At 43.6% G+C, this 15,040-nt stretch overlaps 1 protein-coding gene across 3 annotated transcripts in view; it reads right to left on the reverse strand.

Moving 5' to 3' along the window:
• cped1 (cadherin-like and PC-esterase domain containing 1) overlaps nucleotides 1-15,040 on the reverse strand; it is a 281,530-nt gene that overhangs the window by 237,911 nt on the left and 28,579 nt on the right. For all 3 annotated transcript variants that reach the window (XM_078567997.1, XM_078567996.1, XM_078567995.1), the window contains exon 2: nucleotides 12,067-12,253. In XM_078567997.1, coding sequence (XP_078424123.1) covers nucleotides 12,067-12,253 — 187 coding nt within the window. The remainder of the gene's footprint in view (nucleotides 1-12,066; nucleotides 12,254-15,040) is intronic.

Raw genomic sequence — 15,040 nt, forward strand, 5'->3', positions numbered from 1 at the left:
AGCAATATTGGCCAGTCCAGGTAGCCAGCCCACACTCAGCACTGCTGTCCTTGCCAGCTCCATTATGGGGTTGGGCTCCGTCAGATCCTTCCATACATTGAAGTTTTGGTGGATTCAGTCCCCTCCTATAAGAAGACATGGTTCACAGCCTCTCAGAGGAGTCATGAACCATGGGGAACCCAAGTCTTGAGTCAACAACTTAAAAAATTGACATTCCTTTTGGAATACATTGGCCCTCTCACCTTCTCATAATGCTGTTAATAAATCACAGCCATTCAAAGTATCAATGTCAGAAGCGTTTAGCCACTTCAGACCTCTTAATCTTGTGTAAAGAAACATATAGGCAGTGAAAAGACTCATCAAAGAACCAGCAGATTATTGCAAGGTAAGAGAGATGTCAATGAAACAAAACTTTCCCTCCCCTCTGCAGCTGTATAAACATTGCTTACTGCGATCCAAGTGGATTATTCATTCTTGGAGCTCAGCCAAGCATTCATAATGAGGCCATCTGTTTGGCCTGATTTTATTGATACAGTTGCCAGATAACATAATTATGAACTCCAGAGGGAGAAAAAGAAAAAAAGAGAAAGAGAAAAGGAAATGCAAAATCTTGAATTGGAATTTCAAAGAGAAAATTTGAATTGGTCAGGGAAAAGCTTCGATTATGGTGAACAGGGAGTAGCAAGCAGATTTGATGATTGGTCATTCAACCGCTGGTTTTGATTTGACAAGGAATATTTGCTTATTGCTTAAATTCAGAGTGGAAGAAGTTGATATGTTTTTAAGAGAAAATTGCTACAAACTTCGAATGGTCAAAAGAAATTTGGACAATTTTATTACAGCCTGTTTTTGTAGGAAAAGTATTGGAGGTTTATTCAGCCCTTTCAGATGAACTATCTGCAGATTATGACACAGTTAAGACTACTGTGCTTAATGCATATGAGCTGGTTCCAGAATCTTAGAGACAAAAATTTAGGAAGGGACAAATCAGACTTTTGTGAAATTTATTAGAGAATAAGAAATGGTATTTGATCAATGGCAAAGATAGATGACGTTGGAGTAGGATTTTGAAGACTTAGAGAGAAGTTGTTATTGGAAGAATTCAAAAACAATGTTCCTGTAGGACTAAAGTCCCACTTAGAAGACCACAAAATTTCTAATATAAGGGAGGCAGCTGTTTTACCTGATAGCTACAACTTGTCCCACAAATGCCTAGGTGGTAGAAAACCATTGTTTGCAAACCCACACAGAAGCTGGAGAGATAAACGGGTTGTTAATGAATAGGATACTAATGACCATGAGGGGGATAGTAGAAATGAAAAGATAGATGCTCTTCAAAGTAGTAAAAAATACAGAATAAAGGATAAAAATGATTCAAGGAGCCCAACGTATTTTTTTAATTGCCACAGGACAGGACATGTAAAAGCAGACTGCTGGAAGTTAAAACCAAACACAGTAGCTTTTGAGAGGGCACCTGGTGTTTCACCAGAGAATGCTATACCAGTATGTGGAGCTGGTGAAAAGTCAATTCCATCTAATGTATTTACAGTGGGTGTAAAACAGGAATAAGAGATTATTGGGGTTTTATATTTCATTGTGAAGTAACTCCAGTTTTGTCTGTTAAAGGACCCAACGCAATTATTGTCTTTAAGAATATAGGTTTGGCTCAAAGCTTGATATCATCAAAAGATGTGAACTTTTCCCCAGAGAGTTCACTAAATAGAAATGTTTTGAAACAGAGTATCGATAGAAATTGTTTATCTGTTCCTTTGTGTATAGTGAATTTAACTTATGCTTTAGTCAATGGATCTGCTATTGTAGGAGTGATGTTGAAATTGCCTATTAATCATGTTGATTTCATATTAGGGAATGACCTTGCAGGGGATGAGGTATTGCCATACCTAGAATAAGAGGCAAGTCTACTAAAATTAATAATGTTTGCAAAGAATCAGGGACTATTTGTAATCCTGCTGTAGAATGTACTGTTTTGACTAAAGATGTGCCCAGAGAATCAAAAGTTCAGACTTCTGAGAGTAAAAAGCCCTTGAAACGAGAGGGCGCAGATTTAAAGTGATTTGCAAAAGAAGCAAATGCGATGTGAGAAAAATCTTTTTCACACAGCGAGTGGCTTGGGTCTGGAATGCACTGCCTGGAAGTATGGTGGAGGCAGTTTCAATCAAGGCATTCAAGAGGACATTAGATGATTATTTTAATAGAAACAATGTGCAGAGTTACAGGGAAAAGGCAGGAGAATGGCACTGAGTCATAATGGTCATTCGGAGAGCTGGTGTAGACACAATGGACCAAATGGCCTCCTTCTGCACTGTAACAATTCTGTGTGAAACCTCTGACTGGTAACAAAGAGTTAAAGTCAAATGCAGACAAACTGAATCTATCTACTTTGAACTTGCTTGCAAATCCTGAGCCACAGGTGTCAAAACAGAATACAGAAACATTTATCCCAGTGAGAAAGAAATACTCTTTGAGAAGAATGCATCATCCATAGCTAAATAAGGAAGTTAGGATAGTATCAAATTGAAAGAAAGAATGTAATAAACTGCAAAGATTAGTGGTAGGTCAGAAGATTGGTCACATTTTAAGAACCAGCAAAGAATGACTAAAAAAAAAGAGGAAGAAAATAGAGTATGAGCAAAAGCTAGCGAGTAATACAAAAACAGATAGAGTTTCTATAGCATATAAATAGAAACACAGTAATAAAATCTACTGTTGGTCCTCTAGCGAGTGAGTATGTGGAATTGATAATGGAAAACAAGGAAATGAAAGAGGCGTTGAGCAGATATTTTGTTTCTGTCTTCACTGTAGAAGGCTTAGAAAACTTTCCAAAGATACTTTAAAATCAAGAGGTGAACGGGAGGGAGGAACTTAAAACAATCACCATCACTAGAGGAAAGGTGCTGGGAATACTATTAGACCTAAAGGCTGACAAGTCCCAGGACCAGATGGCCTGCATTCTTAAAAGAAGTGGCTGCAGAGATAGTAGAGGCATTGGTTATAATCTTCCAAAGTTCCTTAGGTTCTGGAAGGGTCCCAGTGTATTGGAAAATAGCTAATGTAACACCTTTACTCAAGAAAGGAGGGAGACAGAAAGCAGGAAACTACAGGCCAGTTAGCCTAACATCTGTCATAGTGAATTGCTAGAATCCTTTATTAAGGAGGTTATAGCAGGATACTTAGAAAACCATAATGTGATCAGGCAGAGTCAACATGGCTTTGTGCAAGGGAAATCATGTTTAACTAATTTATTAGAATTTTTTGAGGAGTTAACAAGCAAGGTGGATAAAGGGGAACCTGTAGATGTGGTGTACCATTTGATAAGATGCCACATCAAAACACAAGATAAGAGAACATGGCGTAGGGAGTAACATATTAGCATGGATAAAGAATTGGTTAGCTAACAGGGATAAAGTAGGTTGTTTTCAGGTTGGCAAGCTGTAACTAGTGAAGTGCCACAGGGGTCAGTGCTGGGGCCTCCACTATTTACAATCTATATCAATGACGTAAATGGAGGAACTGAATATATGGTAGATAAATTTGCTGACGACACCATAGATAGGTAGGAAAGTAAGTTATCAAGAGGAAGTTGAAAATCTGCGAAGGATACAGACAGGTTAAGTGAGTGGGCAAAAATGTGGCATAAGAAGTATAATGTGGGTCAATGTGAACTTGTCCACTTTGGCAGGAAGAATAGAGAAGCACTATACTATTTAAATGGAGCGAGATTGCAGAACTCGATGGTACAGAGGGATCTGGGTGTACTGGTACATGAATCACAAAATGTTAATATGCAGGTACAGCAAGTGGTTAGGAAGGCAAATGGAATGCTGACATTTATTGTAAGGGGACTGGAATATAAAAGTAGGGAAGTTTTATTGAAGCTATCGAGGGCCTTGGTGAGACCACATCTGGAATATTGTGTACAGTTTTGGTCTCCTTAATTGAAAAAAGATATAATTGCTTTAGAAGCAGTTCAGAGATGGTTCATTCAACTGATTCCAGGGATAAAGGGCTTATTTTATGAGGAAAGATTGGGTTTATACCCATTGGAGTTTAGAAAAATGAGAGGTGATCTTATTGAAATATCTTGAGGGTACTTTACAGAGTGGATACCAGGAGGATGTTTCCTCTTGTGGGAGAGACCAGAACTAGGAGACACAGTTTAGGAATAAGAGGAATCCCTTTAAGGATGGAAATGAGGAAAATTTGTTTCTTTCAGAGGGTCATTAGTCTGTGGAACACTCTTTCCTAGAAAGCTGTCAAGGTTGGATCATTGAATTTATTCAAGGCTGAGTTTAATAGATTTTTGATAGACAAGAGAGTCAAGGGTTATGGGGCCAGACAGGAAAGTGGAGCTGAGACCACAACCAGATCAGCCATGACCTTATTGAATGGGCGAGCAGGCTCGAAGGGCAAAATGGTCTACTCCTGCTCTTAAATCCTATATTCCTAGGTTCTTAGCAGAGCTTCAGGCTAATGAACAACCAGAGAAAGCCAGTGTTCTGAAGCAAAAGGACTTGTTTGTAACAAATGTCGCAGCGATGGAATTACAGGGCCGCATTAAAATTCTGGTGTGGAAAATGAAACTCCAAAATGAAGAAGCTGTGGCTCTTGCTCAGAAAAAATTGGACAAAGCTTATAAAAAACAGGAAGACAAAAAACAGAAAGAGTGCAGGAAACTGAGAGATAATTAAAAAAGAGAATATCAAGAATTTTTGTCGGAACATAAACATAGGGCAGAATTTTGCCCTTGGATGGCGTGCGGGCCCCACCGGCTTGGCGGCGGGCAGACAGCCGACCCCCGCCACTGAAACGGGGCCTGCCGCCATTTTAAGTGGGTGGGCCAATTAAGGCCTGCCCAGCGGCATCCCCGACGGGAAGCGCTATGCGCTTTCTGTGCGGGGAGGGGAGGGAATCCCCATCTGTCAAAGTGCGCTCTTTCACGTATACGTGCTAAAGAGCGCACTGCCCCCTGAGGCAAAGTCCTGTCTCAGGGAGAATACTGGCAGTGGAAAAAATGTTAAAAATAGAAACATTAAAAAACTATTAACATGTCCCCCTCATGTGACAATGTCACACAAGATGGGACATGTTAATAAAGAGCACATAAACTTTATTAATTTTTTACAAAACAGACATGAAACTTCATCCCGCCAGTGGATGAAGTTTCATAAATAATCTGGAGTCCGCTGGGGCTCCTGGCCTGCCCACCAGCCTTAAGGCTGGCCGGGCACGTCTTTAATTACTTTAATTAGTCTGTCAATGGCCTCAAGTGGCCATTGACAGGTCGGCGGGCGGACAGCTGATTTCGCTGTCCGCCCGCCTTCCTAAAAATTTAAATGGACCGGGATGACATCGGGGGTTCCTCCTGATATGATCCCGCATCATTTTCCCCTCGGCAACCGGGCCCTGCCCCCAAATCGCCGAGGGGAAGATCCAGGCCATAATCTCAAACAGATTCGTAAAGCAGTGAAGGAAAACTATCATTTTGCATTTAAAACAGGAGGAAAGCAACTTGGGTGGTTGCCTAGCTGAGATTTTTTTTTGTGGATTTAAAAAACCTGCAGCCATGAAAGAAAATGGAGATCAAACGTTAAAACTTGCGCTAAGCCTGATTCTAAAAGAAAACAAAAGGAAATACTGAATCCAGAAGGTAAAAAATATTATGACAGAGAGTTTCTTCTGAGTCTACATGCTGGCATTCAAAAGCCTGAGGGTCTATCAGGGGTCAGCAATATTATTCTTGACAAAGTTTCCCAAACTGAATCAATCGCACCGTCTTTTAACCAAGGACATGGAAAGAAAATGGTTTTTAATCACCACGAGAAAAAATCTACTAGCAACGAAGCCACTTTTCCCATCATTTGAGAGAAAAGACTCAAAGAATTGTTGTAAAAAGGATTTTGAATCTTAACTGTTTCATGTATTTGATTGATAAACATCATGATGCTGCCAAGATACACTGTTTAATGGATAATGAGATGGCAGAGGGGAAAAAATATTATTTGTACTGTATGTGGTGACCTTGCAAAGTAAATTAGTTGTTAAAATGTGTAGAATTTAAAGCTGTTGTATTTTGGATAGTGTTTATGGATAGTGTTTATGAAAACTCATCACTATGGTGATGACTTATCATTTTTTAAAATTAATTTACAAGATGTGGGTGTTCCTGGCTAGGCCAGCATTTATTGTCCTTCCCTAATTGCCCTTGAGAACGTGGTGGTGAGCTGCATTCTTGAACCGCTGCATTTGGACATGGACTGCTTCAGTATCTGAAGAGTTGCGAATGGTGCTGAACATTGTGCAATCATCAGCCAACATCCCCACTTCTGATCTTATGAGAGAAGGTCATTGTCAGTTGGGCTCAATGGCTCCAGTGTAGCCATTTGCGTGTACTGGAAGTTACATAAATTATTGCACAGTGCCCTGTTCTTTGCAGACAGAAATTGCATACACATACTGTGCCTGTTTCAGCTCAACAAAATAAGTGACAACCATTTGCTGCTTCAATCAGAGTCAAGCTGTCTGGTTTAAATTTTAAGCAATGTTTTACAGTTAACTGTCAGTCACCATCAACTGGTGCATTCTCCATACCAATGCCTCTACCTATCAGAATCCACTTACCAACCAATCAGCACTCTCTTCCCATACAGTAAAAATGGTTGTTCCCTTTACATTTGGCATTATTACAAATTGTCCTGATGAAAGCAAGACGAAAAGCTCTGACAAAAAGTGTCTCTTTTTCAGCATCACTCAATTTAATTATAGTTTGCAATCACCAAAGTTGAGGAATCATCTGATACAGAAGCTGAGGCAAGGGAGAAGGCAGCGCATCTCAGTAGGGAAATCAGCTGAAATCTTGAAATTAAATTTGAGAGGTAGGTAATATTTGATATTTTCTTTATTTTTTTCTCGTTTTTCCCTGCTTTGCCATCATCCTAAAGATTTTGATTCCTCACTGAGCTTTGCTTCCATGGGTGTTTGTCACGTACAGTGTCCAGGTGAAATTCATTCATATGCAAGTCTTTGAATTTTGGCAGGCTATCAACTGAGCGCAATCCTGTCTTTGCCAGGCATCTACACAGTGTATTCCCAATAGAAGGGGTAAGAATGTTAACTCAGAGGCCGTGGGGGGAGCTACATAGCCCTCATGGCTGTGAGGCTGAGATCAGCTTACTCAAAACTGAGAGGGCATGAACACTGGAGCTCTCTGGTCCACACACCTCGGAGACCTCTGAATTATTGGGCATTGATATTTTTAGGGAGGCCGAATATGCCTAGCCCACCCGGTGCACTCCTGCTATAACTATGGTCAGAGTCTGGCTGATGGGCTGAAAATTAGACTGGGAGTCAGATACACTGGGCAGAATTTTACATTCAGCGTGCGGGTGCGTGCCCGACACACCGGAACGTAAAATGACGCGCGATGATGTCGGGCGTGCATCCCAATGTCATCGCGAACTCGCACGATATTTTGTTTGGCGGGCGCGCCCACTGATAGTTGAAAGACCTTTTAAGGCCATTAACAAGATAATTAAGCTGAATTTTACGCTGCCCATCCAACCTTATGGTTGGCAGGCAGGCGAAAAGGCCAAGTGGCCTTTACGTTTTTTAGGAAACCTCATCCACGAGCGGGATGAGGTTTCCTAAAGCTTTTACAAATTAAATAAAAACTTTCTTTGAAAAATAAAAACATGTCCCATCTCGTGTGACACAGTCACATGAGGGAACATGTTTCATTAAGTTTTTAACGTATTCATTTATTTTTTTAACAAGCGCTACAATCTCCCTGTGGCAGCTCCGTGCCTCAGGGAGATTGGAGCGCTCTTTCGCGCGCATGCCTTAATTGGCCCGCCCGCGTGAAATCGCGGTGCTGAGCCAATCGCAGGCGGTGGTCGGCTCCACGACCGCCCCCACCCGCTCCCGCCAAGCCCGCCCAACGAATGGAAAATCCTGGCCACTGGATCACCGTCTTCCGTGCCAGTATCTGTAGGGCTACTAGGGGGACAGAGCTGTCACCTGCTCCAAACAAGTTCGGTGGTGTAAGAGGGGGCAGGATTGCCTAATCTGGGAGTTTTCTCATCCATAGCTTCAGCAGCCAGCATTCCAGAAGGCGTTTTATCCCAACGCACAGAAGATGTTAAGTTTGTCTGAAGTCCAGACCTGCATCCTGGATCCCTGAAGCTAGCAAAGATTGGAAATAAAATTTCTGTCCCCCCAATAGTGCGCCTGCACCTCGGAGTTGCTGGGGGGGTGGTGGTGGGGGGTGGAATTGTTCATCCCTCATGACCATGACTCAGAACTCTATTTTAACTAACCAATTTTAACTTAAACAATAGATAAAATAATTCTATATTCTGATTCCCCACTTTGTTGTCTTGGCGCTTAACAAAACGACATATCTACTACCCATCTTGCACACATGCTTACATTTCATTCTGATTTACACCAAAGGAAAATATATTTCTTAATCTTAGACAGAGCAAGTAATAAATCTCCAATCAGCTTCCAAAATAATCATTGTGAACAATGCAGATGTAATGCAGAAGATCTGGACTAAATTCCTTACAAATTCCCATTATCCAAAATTATTTTTAGATAAAATAAAATATATTTTTTTATTCATTCGTGGGATGTGGGCATCACAGGCTAGGCCAGCATTTATTACCCATCCCTAATTTCCCTTGAGAAGGTGGTGGTGAGCTGCCTTCTTGAACGGCTGCAGTCCATATGGTGTAGGTACACCCACAGTGCTGTTAGGGAGGGAGTTCCAGAATTTTGACCCAGCGACACTGAAGGAACAGTGATATATTTCCAAGTCGGGATGGTGAATGGCTTGGAAGGGAACTTTGAAGTGGTGGTGTTCCCATCTATCTGCTGCCCTTGTCCTTCTGGATGGTAATGGTCGTGGGTTTGCAAGGTCTAAGGAGATTTGGTGAGTTCCTGCAGTGCATCTTGCAGATGGTACACACTGTTGCCACTGTGCGTTGGTGATGGAGGGAAAAAATGTTTGTAGATGGGGTGCCAACCAAGTGGGCTGCTTTGTCCTGAATGGTGACAAGCTTCTTTAGTTGTTGGAGCTGCACTCATCCAGGCAAGTGAAAAGTATTCCATCACACTCCTGACTTGTGCCTTGTAGATGGCAGACAGGCTTTGGGGAGTCAGGAGGTGAGTTACTCACCACAGGATTCCAAGCCTCTGACCGGCTCTTGTAGCCACAGTATTTATATGGGTAGTCCAGTTCAGTTTCTGGTCAGTCATAACCCCCAGGATGTTGATGGTGTGGGATTTAGCGATGGTAATGCCATTGAATGTCAAAGGGCGATGGTTAGATTCCTTCTTGTTGGAGATGGTCATTGCCTGGCACTTGTGTGGTGCGAATGTTACTTGCCACTTGTCAACGGAAGGCTGGATATTGTCCAAGTCTTGCTGTGGGCATGGACTGCTTCGGTATCTGAGGAGTCGCAAGTGATGCTGAACATTGTCAATCATCAGCGAACATCCCCATTTCTGACCTTGTGATGGAAGGAAGGTCATTGATGAAGATAGTCAGGCCAAGCACACTACCCTAATGAGAAAATTAACTAGTGAGCTAGAGAAAAGGTTGAAGCATACTCAATAAATAAATGTAATGCTTTAATATAATTAAAAATCAAAATCAAGTCAGTACAATCTAAAACAGAAAAATAAATATGGAAAGACTGAAAGGGAATCAGTGTTATAAATTGCTTACTGCTACCTCTACCTTTTCTTCTTATATTTTTCAGGCATTCCATTTACTTTTCGGAATGAAATCCCTCCTGCTGATAATTTTACTGATAAAGTCAGCATGAGTACAAGATGGGATTTATTTCTTACCACTCCTGATAATAAATCATTTTTTTTTTAAACCAGCAGAATAAATTTCACTTCCAAAAATCTACCTGAGATTGTGGGGGTAAAAAGGGTGGCATGGGTGTGATCCTTTCTACTAGCAAAATACCTTTACTACTCCCAAAACTCCAGCTACACATGTCAACATCTACATGACCATTTTGACAGGCTTTTATTGTCAGTTTGCCAAATACGTGAAATAACTGTCCATTTGCTGAGCTACGTTTAATTCTGTTTTAGTTTTTATTTTCTCCATTGCTTGTGGCTGGAAATAAGAACGAAAAGAACTTATAGGGAACACAGTTTATATCCTGTGATTATACTGGCATTCTGTAGTCAGACTGTCTGCTTCTTTTCCCACACTTGCTTTTATCTTTAGCACATAGTATTTAAACATAAGTGCTTGCTTACTTTGAAAGATAGCGAAACAAAAAAAAATTTAAGCTGCGGATACTTCAGTATTTATAGTTTTACAAAACTGCTGCTTCAACTGCTGGCTATGAAACCTGGTCTGCAGCCAGTAAACATTTCTGAGTAACATCCTGAATGGGGTGGGAGCTGAAATAAACTTGTGGCCTTTGGGACAGATGTAACTACAGCAAAGAATGCACTCTCAGTATACTCGTGAAAAAAAAAAATTCTCATGCCAATGTAAACGTTTGGTTAGGAGAACGTAATAAACTAGACCTACATTATTTTCTAAAATACAACAGCACAGCCACATCCAACTTGCTATTGCATTGCATCATAGAATTGTTGGCACAGAAGCAGGCCATTCAATCCACAGTGTCCCTTTTACCAGTGTTAACACCACACTGTTCCTAACTACTTCAATTTCCCTTGGTTTTTGGTATGCCCTTTAATATTCTCCATTTCAGATTGGGGTTCATGTATCTATCTAATTTTCTCTTGTATATAGTGACTGATTCCACTTCAATTGTTGCATGTGGTAATGTATTCTGTATTTTAATAACGCTTTGTCAAATTGTTGAACAATGAAGAACAATAGACAGGGCAGGAAGACCAGCACACTCGAAGTATTGTCCTTGTGTAGAAAGTTCGGTTAAGAAAGGCTGCCCTCTTTGGAGCACCCTCCTATGAGGGCAATGTCAGAAAAGCCTGGATACAGGTGGTTAAGTAAGTAAATACAGTGTCTCACATCCATGGGTTGTGGGAGCAAGTGAGGAAGAAGTTGTCAGGCCGTAGGAAGTCTGCCAATAAAAGAGTGGCTTAAGCATGTTTACTTAGCAATTACGATCAACAACAACCACCTGCATTTATATAGAGCATGGAACATTGGCTCAAAGCATCCTAAAGCGCTAGTATGATCATGGGATGAATGGCACAATACCTTATTTATTAACTTGAGACAGCATCACCATGGCACCATGCAAAGCACTCAAACCTTTCATCTACCTTACACATCCAGATCGTGTCCAGGTTACGCCGGGGCAGATTTTGCTGTTGGTACTTGACTATGCTTCTAATGTCAAACACAAATCCTGCAAGTTGTGCCCTAAAGTCCACTACCAGCACAAGCTGCTTCCATGTTGAATTTTCACGGACTCACCCAAGATGGCAGATAGACAGGTGCACGCTGACAAATGTGCCTTTTCCATTTATCTAAGGAACTGCCAATGCGATAGCTCAATTCTGAGTAACAGCAAACAAGTAAATTTCTCAAAGCCGCCAGGTGCTCACTTCACCCAGCACCAGTTCGAGCAGCCAGGTTATCACGCAGAAACAATCCAGCTTTCTTGTACTGTGTTGGTGGTGCTTCTGGGTTAGGAGCGTTCTCTTTCCCAGTTATATTCTCCCTCCCCTTCCCTGTGTGTGGCTTGGCTTGCGCTATTTCTCACTGGAGAAAATTGGGGACATCTGCTACAAATGTTACATCATATAATTACTACCAAACTAGAATCAAATAGCACAGGAGGCGGCCCAGGAGTTGGTTGAACATGAGCTGACATTATTTCCAGCATGAACTTGGCTTCTGAACTTTACCCCTCTTCCAGCTGACCTCTGAACTGCAGAACCATGCAGAAGGATAGGAGGCTTTTCAGAGAAAAGCTCAAAATAGAACTCCAGAGCTCAGACAGTCAGCTGCCTCAGAACAGTCACCAGTTTCCAATGAAGACCTGTACACAGTACATCTACGAAATACACAAATGTTCTTACCATTATTTTTGTATCCTCCCTTGTAGCTGGAACCCCCATCAACTTCTGGAGATAGGACAAGTTCATAACCATATTGTACAAAAATACGTTGATATAGTCGAAGGTCAGACGCACTAATGGAATTATATCCTCGTAGCACAACTGTTTTCTTGCGGTTGTTGAAGGCATTAGATTCTATCGGTTCAATCTGTCAAAGATAAATGTTTAACATTTATTTAACTTTGAGCTAAAAGAATATAACTCACATTCTTCAAAATTATTCATTTCACAATATCTTTTGCACAAAACATTGGGCAAATCGTCCCAGGTTTTCACCAAGTGTGGCCGTGGTGGCGGGTTTTCACGCCGTATCGTCCCAAACCCACCACATTATTTATGCATTCCGGGGAAACACGCCGTTTCCATGGCGAGCTCTCATTCGCCCGCCCACCATCACCCTGCCGCTGCATCACACTGGGCGCCATATTTAAAGTCCAGCCACAAGCACACATCTCAGTGCTTCCAGGCCACCGCTGCTGCACAGAAGACATGGCCCTGAAACTGAAGAAGACAGCAGCCCCCAGGTTCAGCGACGTGTACCTCGAACACCTTTTGGATGCAGTGGAGGTCCGCCGGGATGTCCTCTACTCCTGCTCTGGCCGCAGGATGGGCAGCAATGGCACTAACCCGGCTTGGGAGGCGGCGGCAGTGGTGGTCAGTGCTGATGCCCTTCTAAAGAGGACAGCCACCCAGTACCACAATAATCTCCTCTGTTCTACCAGGGTAAGTCACTCTTCTCATCACTCTCAACTCACAAGCCCATCACACATCCACAGGGCCCTCACTCACTGCCAGTTCAAGGGGCAACGCCATTCATTCTCTCACACATATCTTCACTGTCCTCATCCCATCCATGGGACCACTCACCACCCACACAGGCCACATACTTATCATCTGGCCTGGCAGGCGCCCTGCTTACACTTTCTCCATCTCTATTCATGCAGGACAAGCTGGCACACAACAAGAGGGAGAGGTCACAGACTGGTGGCAGAATGCCCGAAATCAAGTTCCTCATGGACTTTGTGAACAGAGTCATTCAGCTGGCTGGCCACGATCTGGACCGGACCTGTGCTGATGGTGAGGGTCTAGCAAGTGAGGGTCCAGCAGTGCAACATCCATCAGACAACCATGCTGTGAGCTTTCACAGACCACTGCCATGCACAAATGCGTTCACAGGCACACCTGCCAAACAGCTGACAGAGTCCATGACCCAGGGCCTCCAATCAAGTCCCGAAGAAACCTCTGAAGAGGAATCTGGAGGTACCCTCCCTGAAGTCCTGTCACAGTGCTCACCCACACCCTCCACCAACGCAGAGACACACACCTCGGTGGGACCTAGCTTTAGAGTAGCCTCGGGATCACAATCTGGTGAGCACATCACACTTTCTGATCTACAGCAGGTGGAGACAGGGGCTTCCCTGGTTTCCAGCACTTGGAGCACTGCTGGAGGCCAGAACTTTGCTGAGTTCGAGTCAGATGATGAGCCTCTGGACTTGGTCATGTCACAGTTTCTGCAGCTGCAAACGGAAGCTCGGGAACATCAGGAAGATATGGCCACGGCAGTCCTCAGATTGCAAGGCACGATGGAGGGGTCCATCCACCTTTACTCTGAGGTGATAGAGCCAGCATGCCAACGCACTGAGGCCAACGCTGGTAGGATGGCAGCTGCCATGGAGACCTTGGTCCAGGACTTCGCTCCTGCACTGCTGCGCAAGCTCAACTCCATCGCTGATGCCATAGTTGGCCTTCAACAGTGTTTATGCAAGAGGGGTGCTGGGCAGTTCAATCTCATTCCAGCTACCCCTGCTCCTCAAGGAGTCAGCCTGGGGCCCCCGGGCACCCGTAGGGAGGAGGTGCACACTCCAGGCCCATTCATCCAGGTGACTCCGAGAGCATCTGGCCCATCTGGCTCCCCTCTTCCTGTGGCCTCCGCAGCTCCAGGTCCACAGGCTGAGGAGGGTGCCACTGCCACACAGCAGGACCCCGAAAGCAGCCGGGGCTCTCCAAGTCTTGGCCCTCCAGAGGACACCCGCCAAGGTCATCGCAGACAGGGCGTCACAGTCAGCAGGCTGCCTCCACCTCCGCTGTGGATGTCCAGGGAGCACCAAGACATAGTGGCAAAGTTAGGAAAGTTAAGGACAATTAGTTGCACAGCCTGGGCATGGGTGTTAATCACTTGTACATATTGTTCACTATTGTCAATAAACTCCCAAGAATGTCTCTCTGCCTATGGCTCCTTGTTCTGATGAGCAGTGTTCTTGTCACTCAGATGTGAAACAAGAGAAAAGCAGTCCAGGGCCTCTACCCTGTGCTCTGTGCAGCCTTCAGACCAAAGTGACGGTCCGGCTTCACACTCCATGGAAACATTACTGATGCCTGCACCTCGACGGTGCTGGTCATTGCTGCCAGAATGTAGTGGGCAGGCACCACAGAGCTCTCTCATTCTCTGTGTGTGCTCTCAGCACTTTTAAGGTGGGGCTGGCCCCCATCACACCAGCATCTGCGACCAGTGATGCTGTGCACCAGCTCCTGAATGGCTGAGGTGCTGAAGATGGACACAGCATCAGATGCTTCTAAAGTTTCATGTCTGTGTCTCTGTGATATGACCCTGATCACAGAGCGCAAACAATCTGTCCTTGGTCAAACATGAGTCAGACATTCTCAGAGGTTGTATGAACATTTATGGAGTGTCCTCACTGCATGTTGTCATCATCCTCCTGCAATCGAGCGACTATTAGGGCCTCCACTGCATCTCCATGACAGGAGCATTATTACAGAGGGTATTCACGTTGCCATAAGCCAGACTGGAGTCAAACGTTCACAGATACAACGTGAGGATCTATGGGGTCACCTCACTGCATGTCGTCATCATCCTCCTCAAATCTGGCAGCTATGAGGGCCTCCCGAGTGCACCTGCCTCTTTTAGCCAGTTCGA

The sequence above is a fragment of the Cetorhinus maximus genome, chromosome 22 (assembly GCF_964194155.1).
Source record: "Cetorhinus maximus chromosome 22, sCetMax3.hap1.1, whole genome shotgun sequence".
Lineage (NCBI taxonomy): Eukaryota > Metazoa > Chordata > Chondrichthyes > Lamniformes > Cetorhinidae > Cetorhinus > Cetorhinus maximus.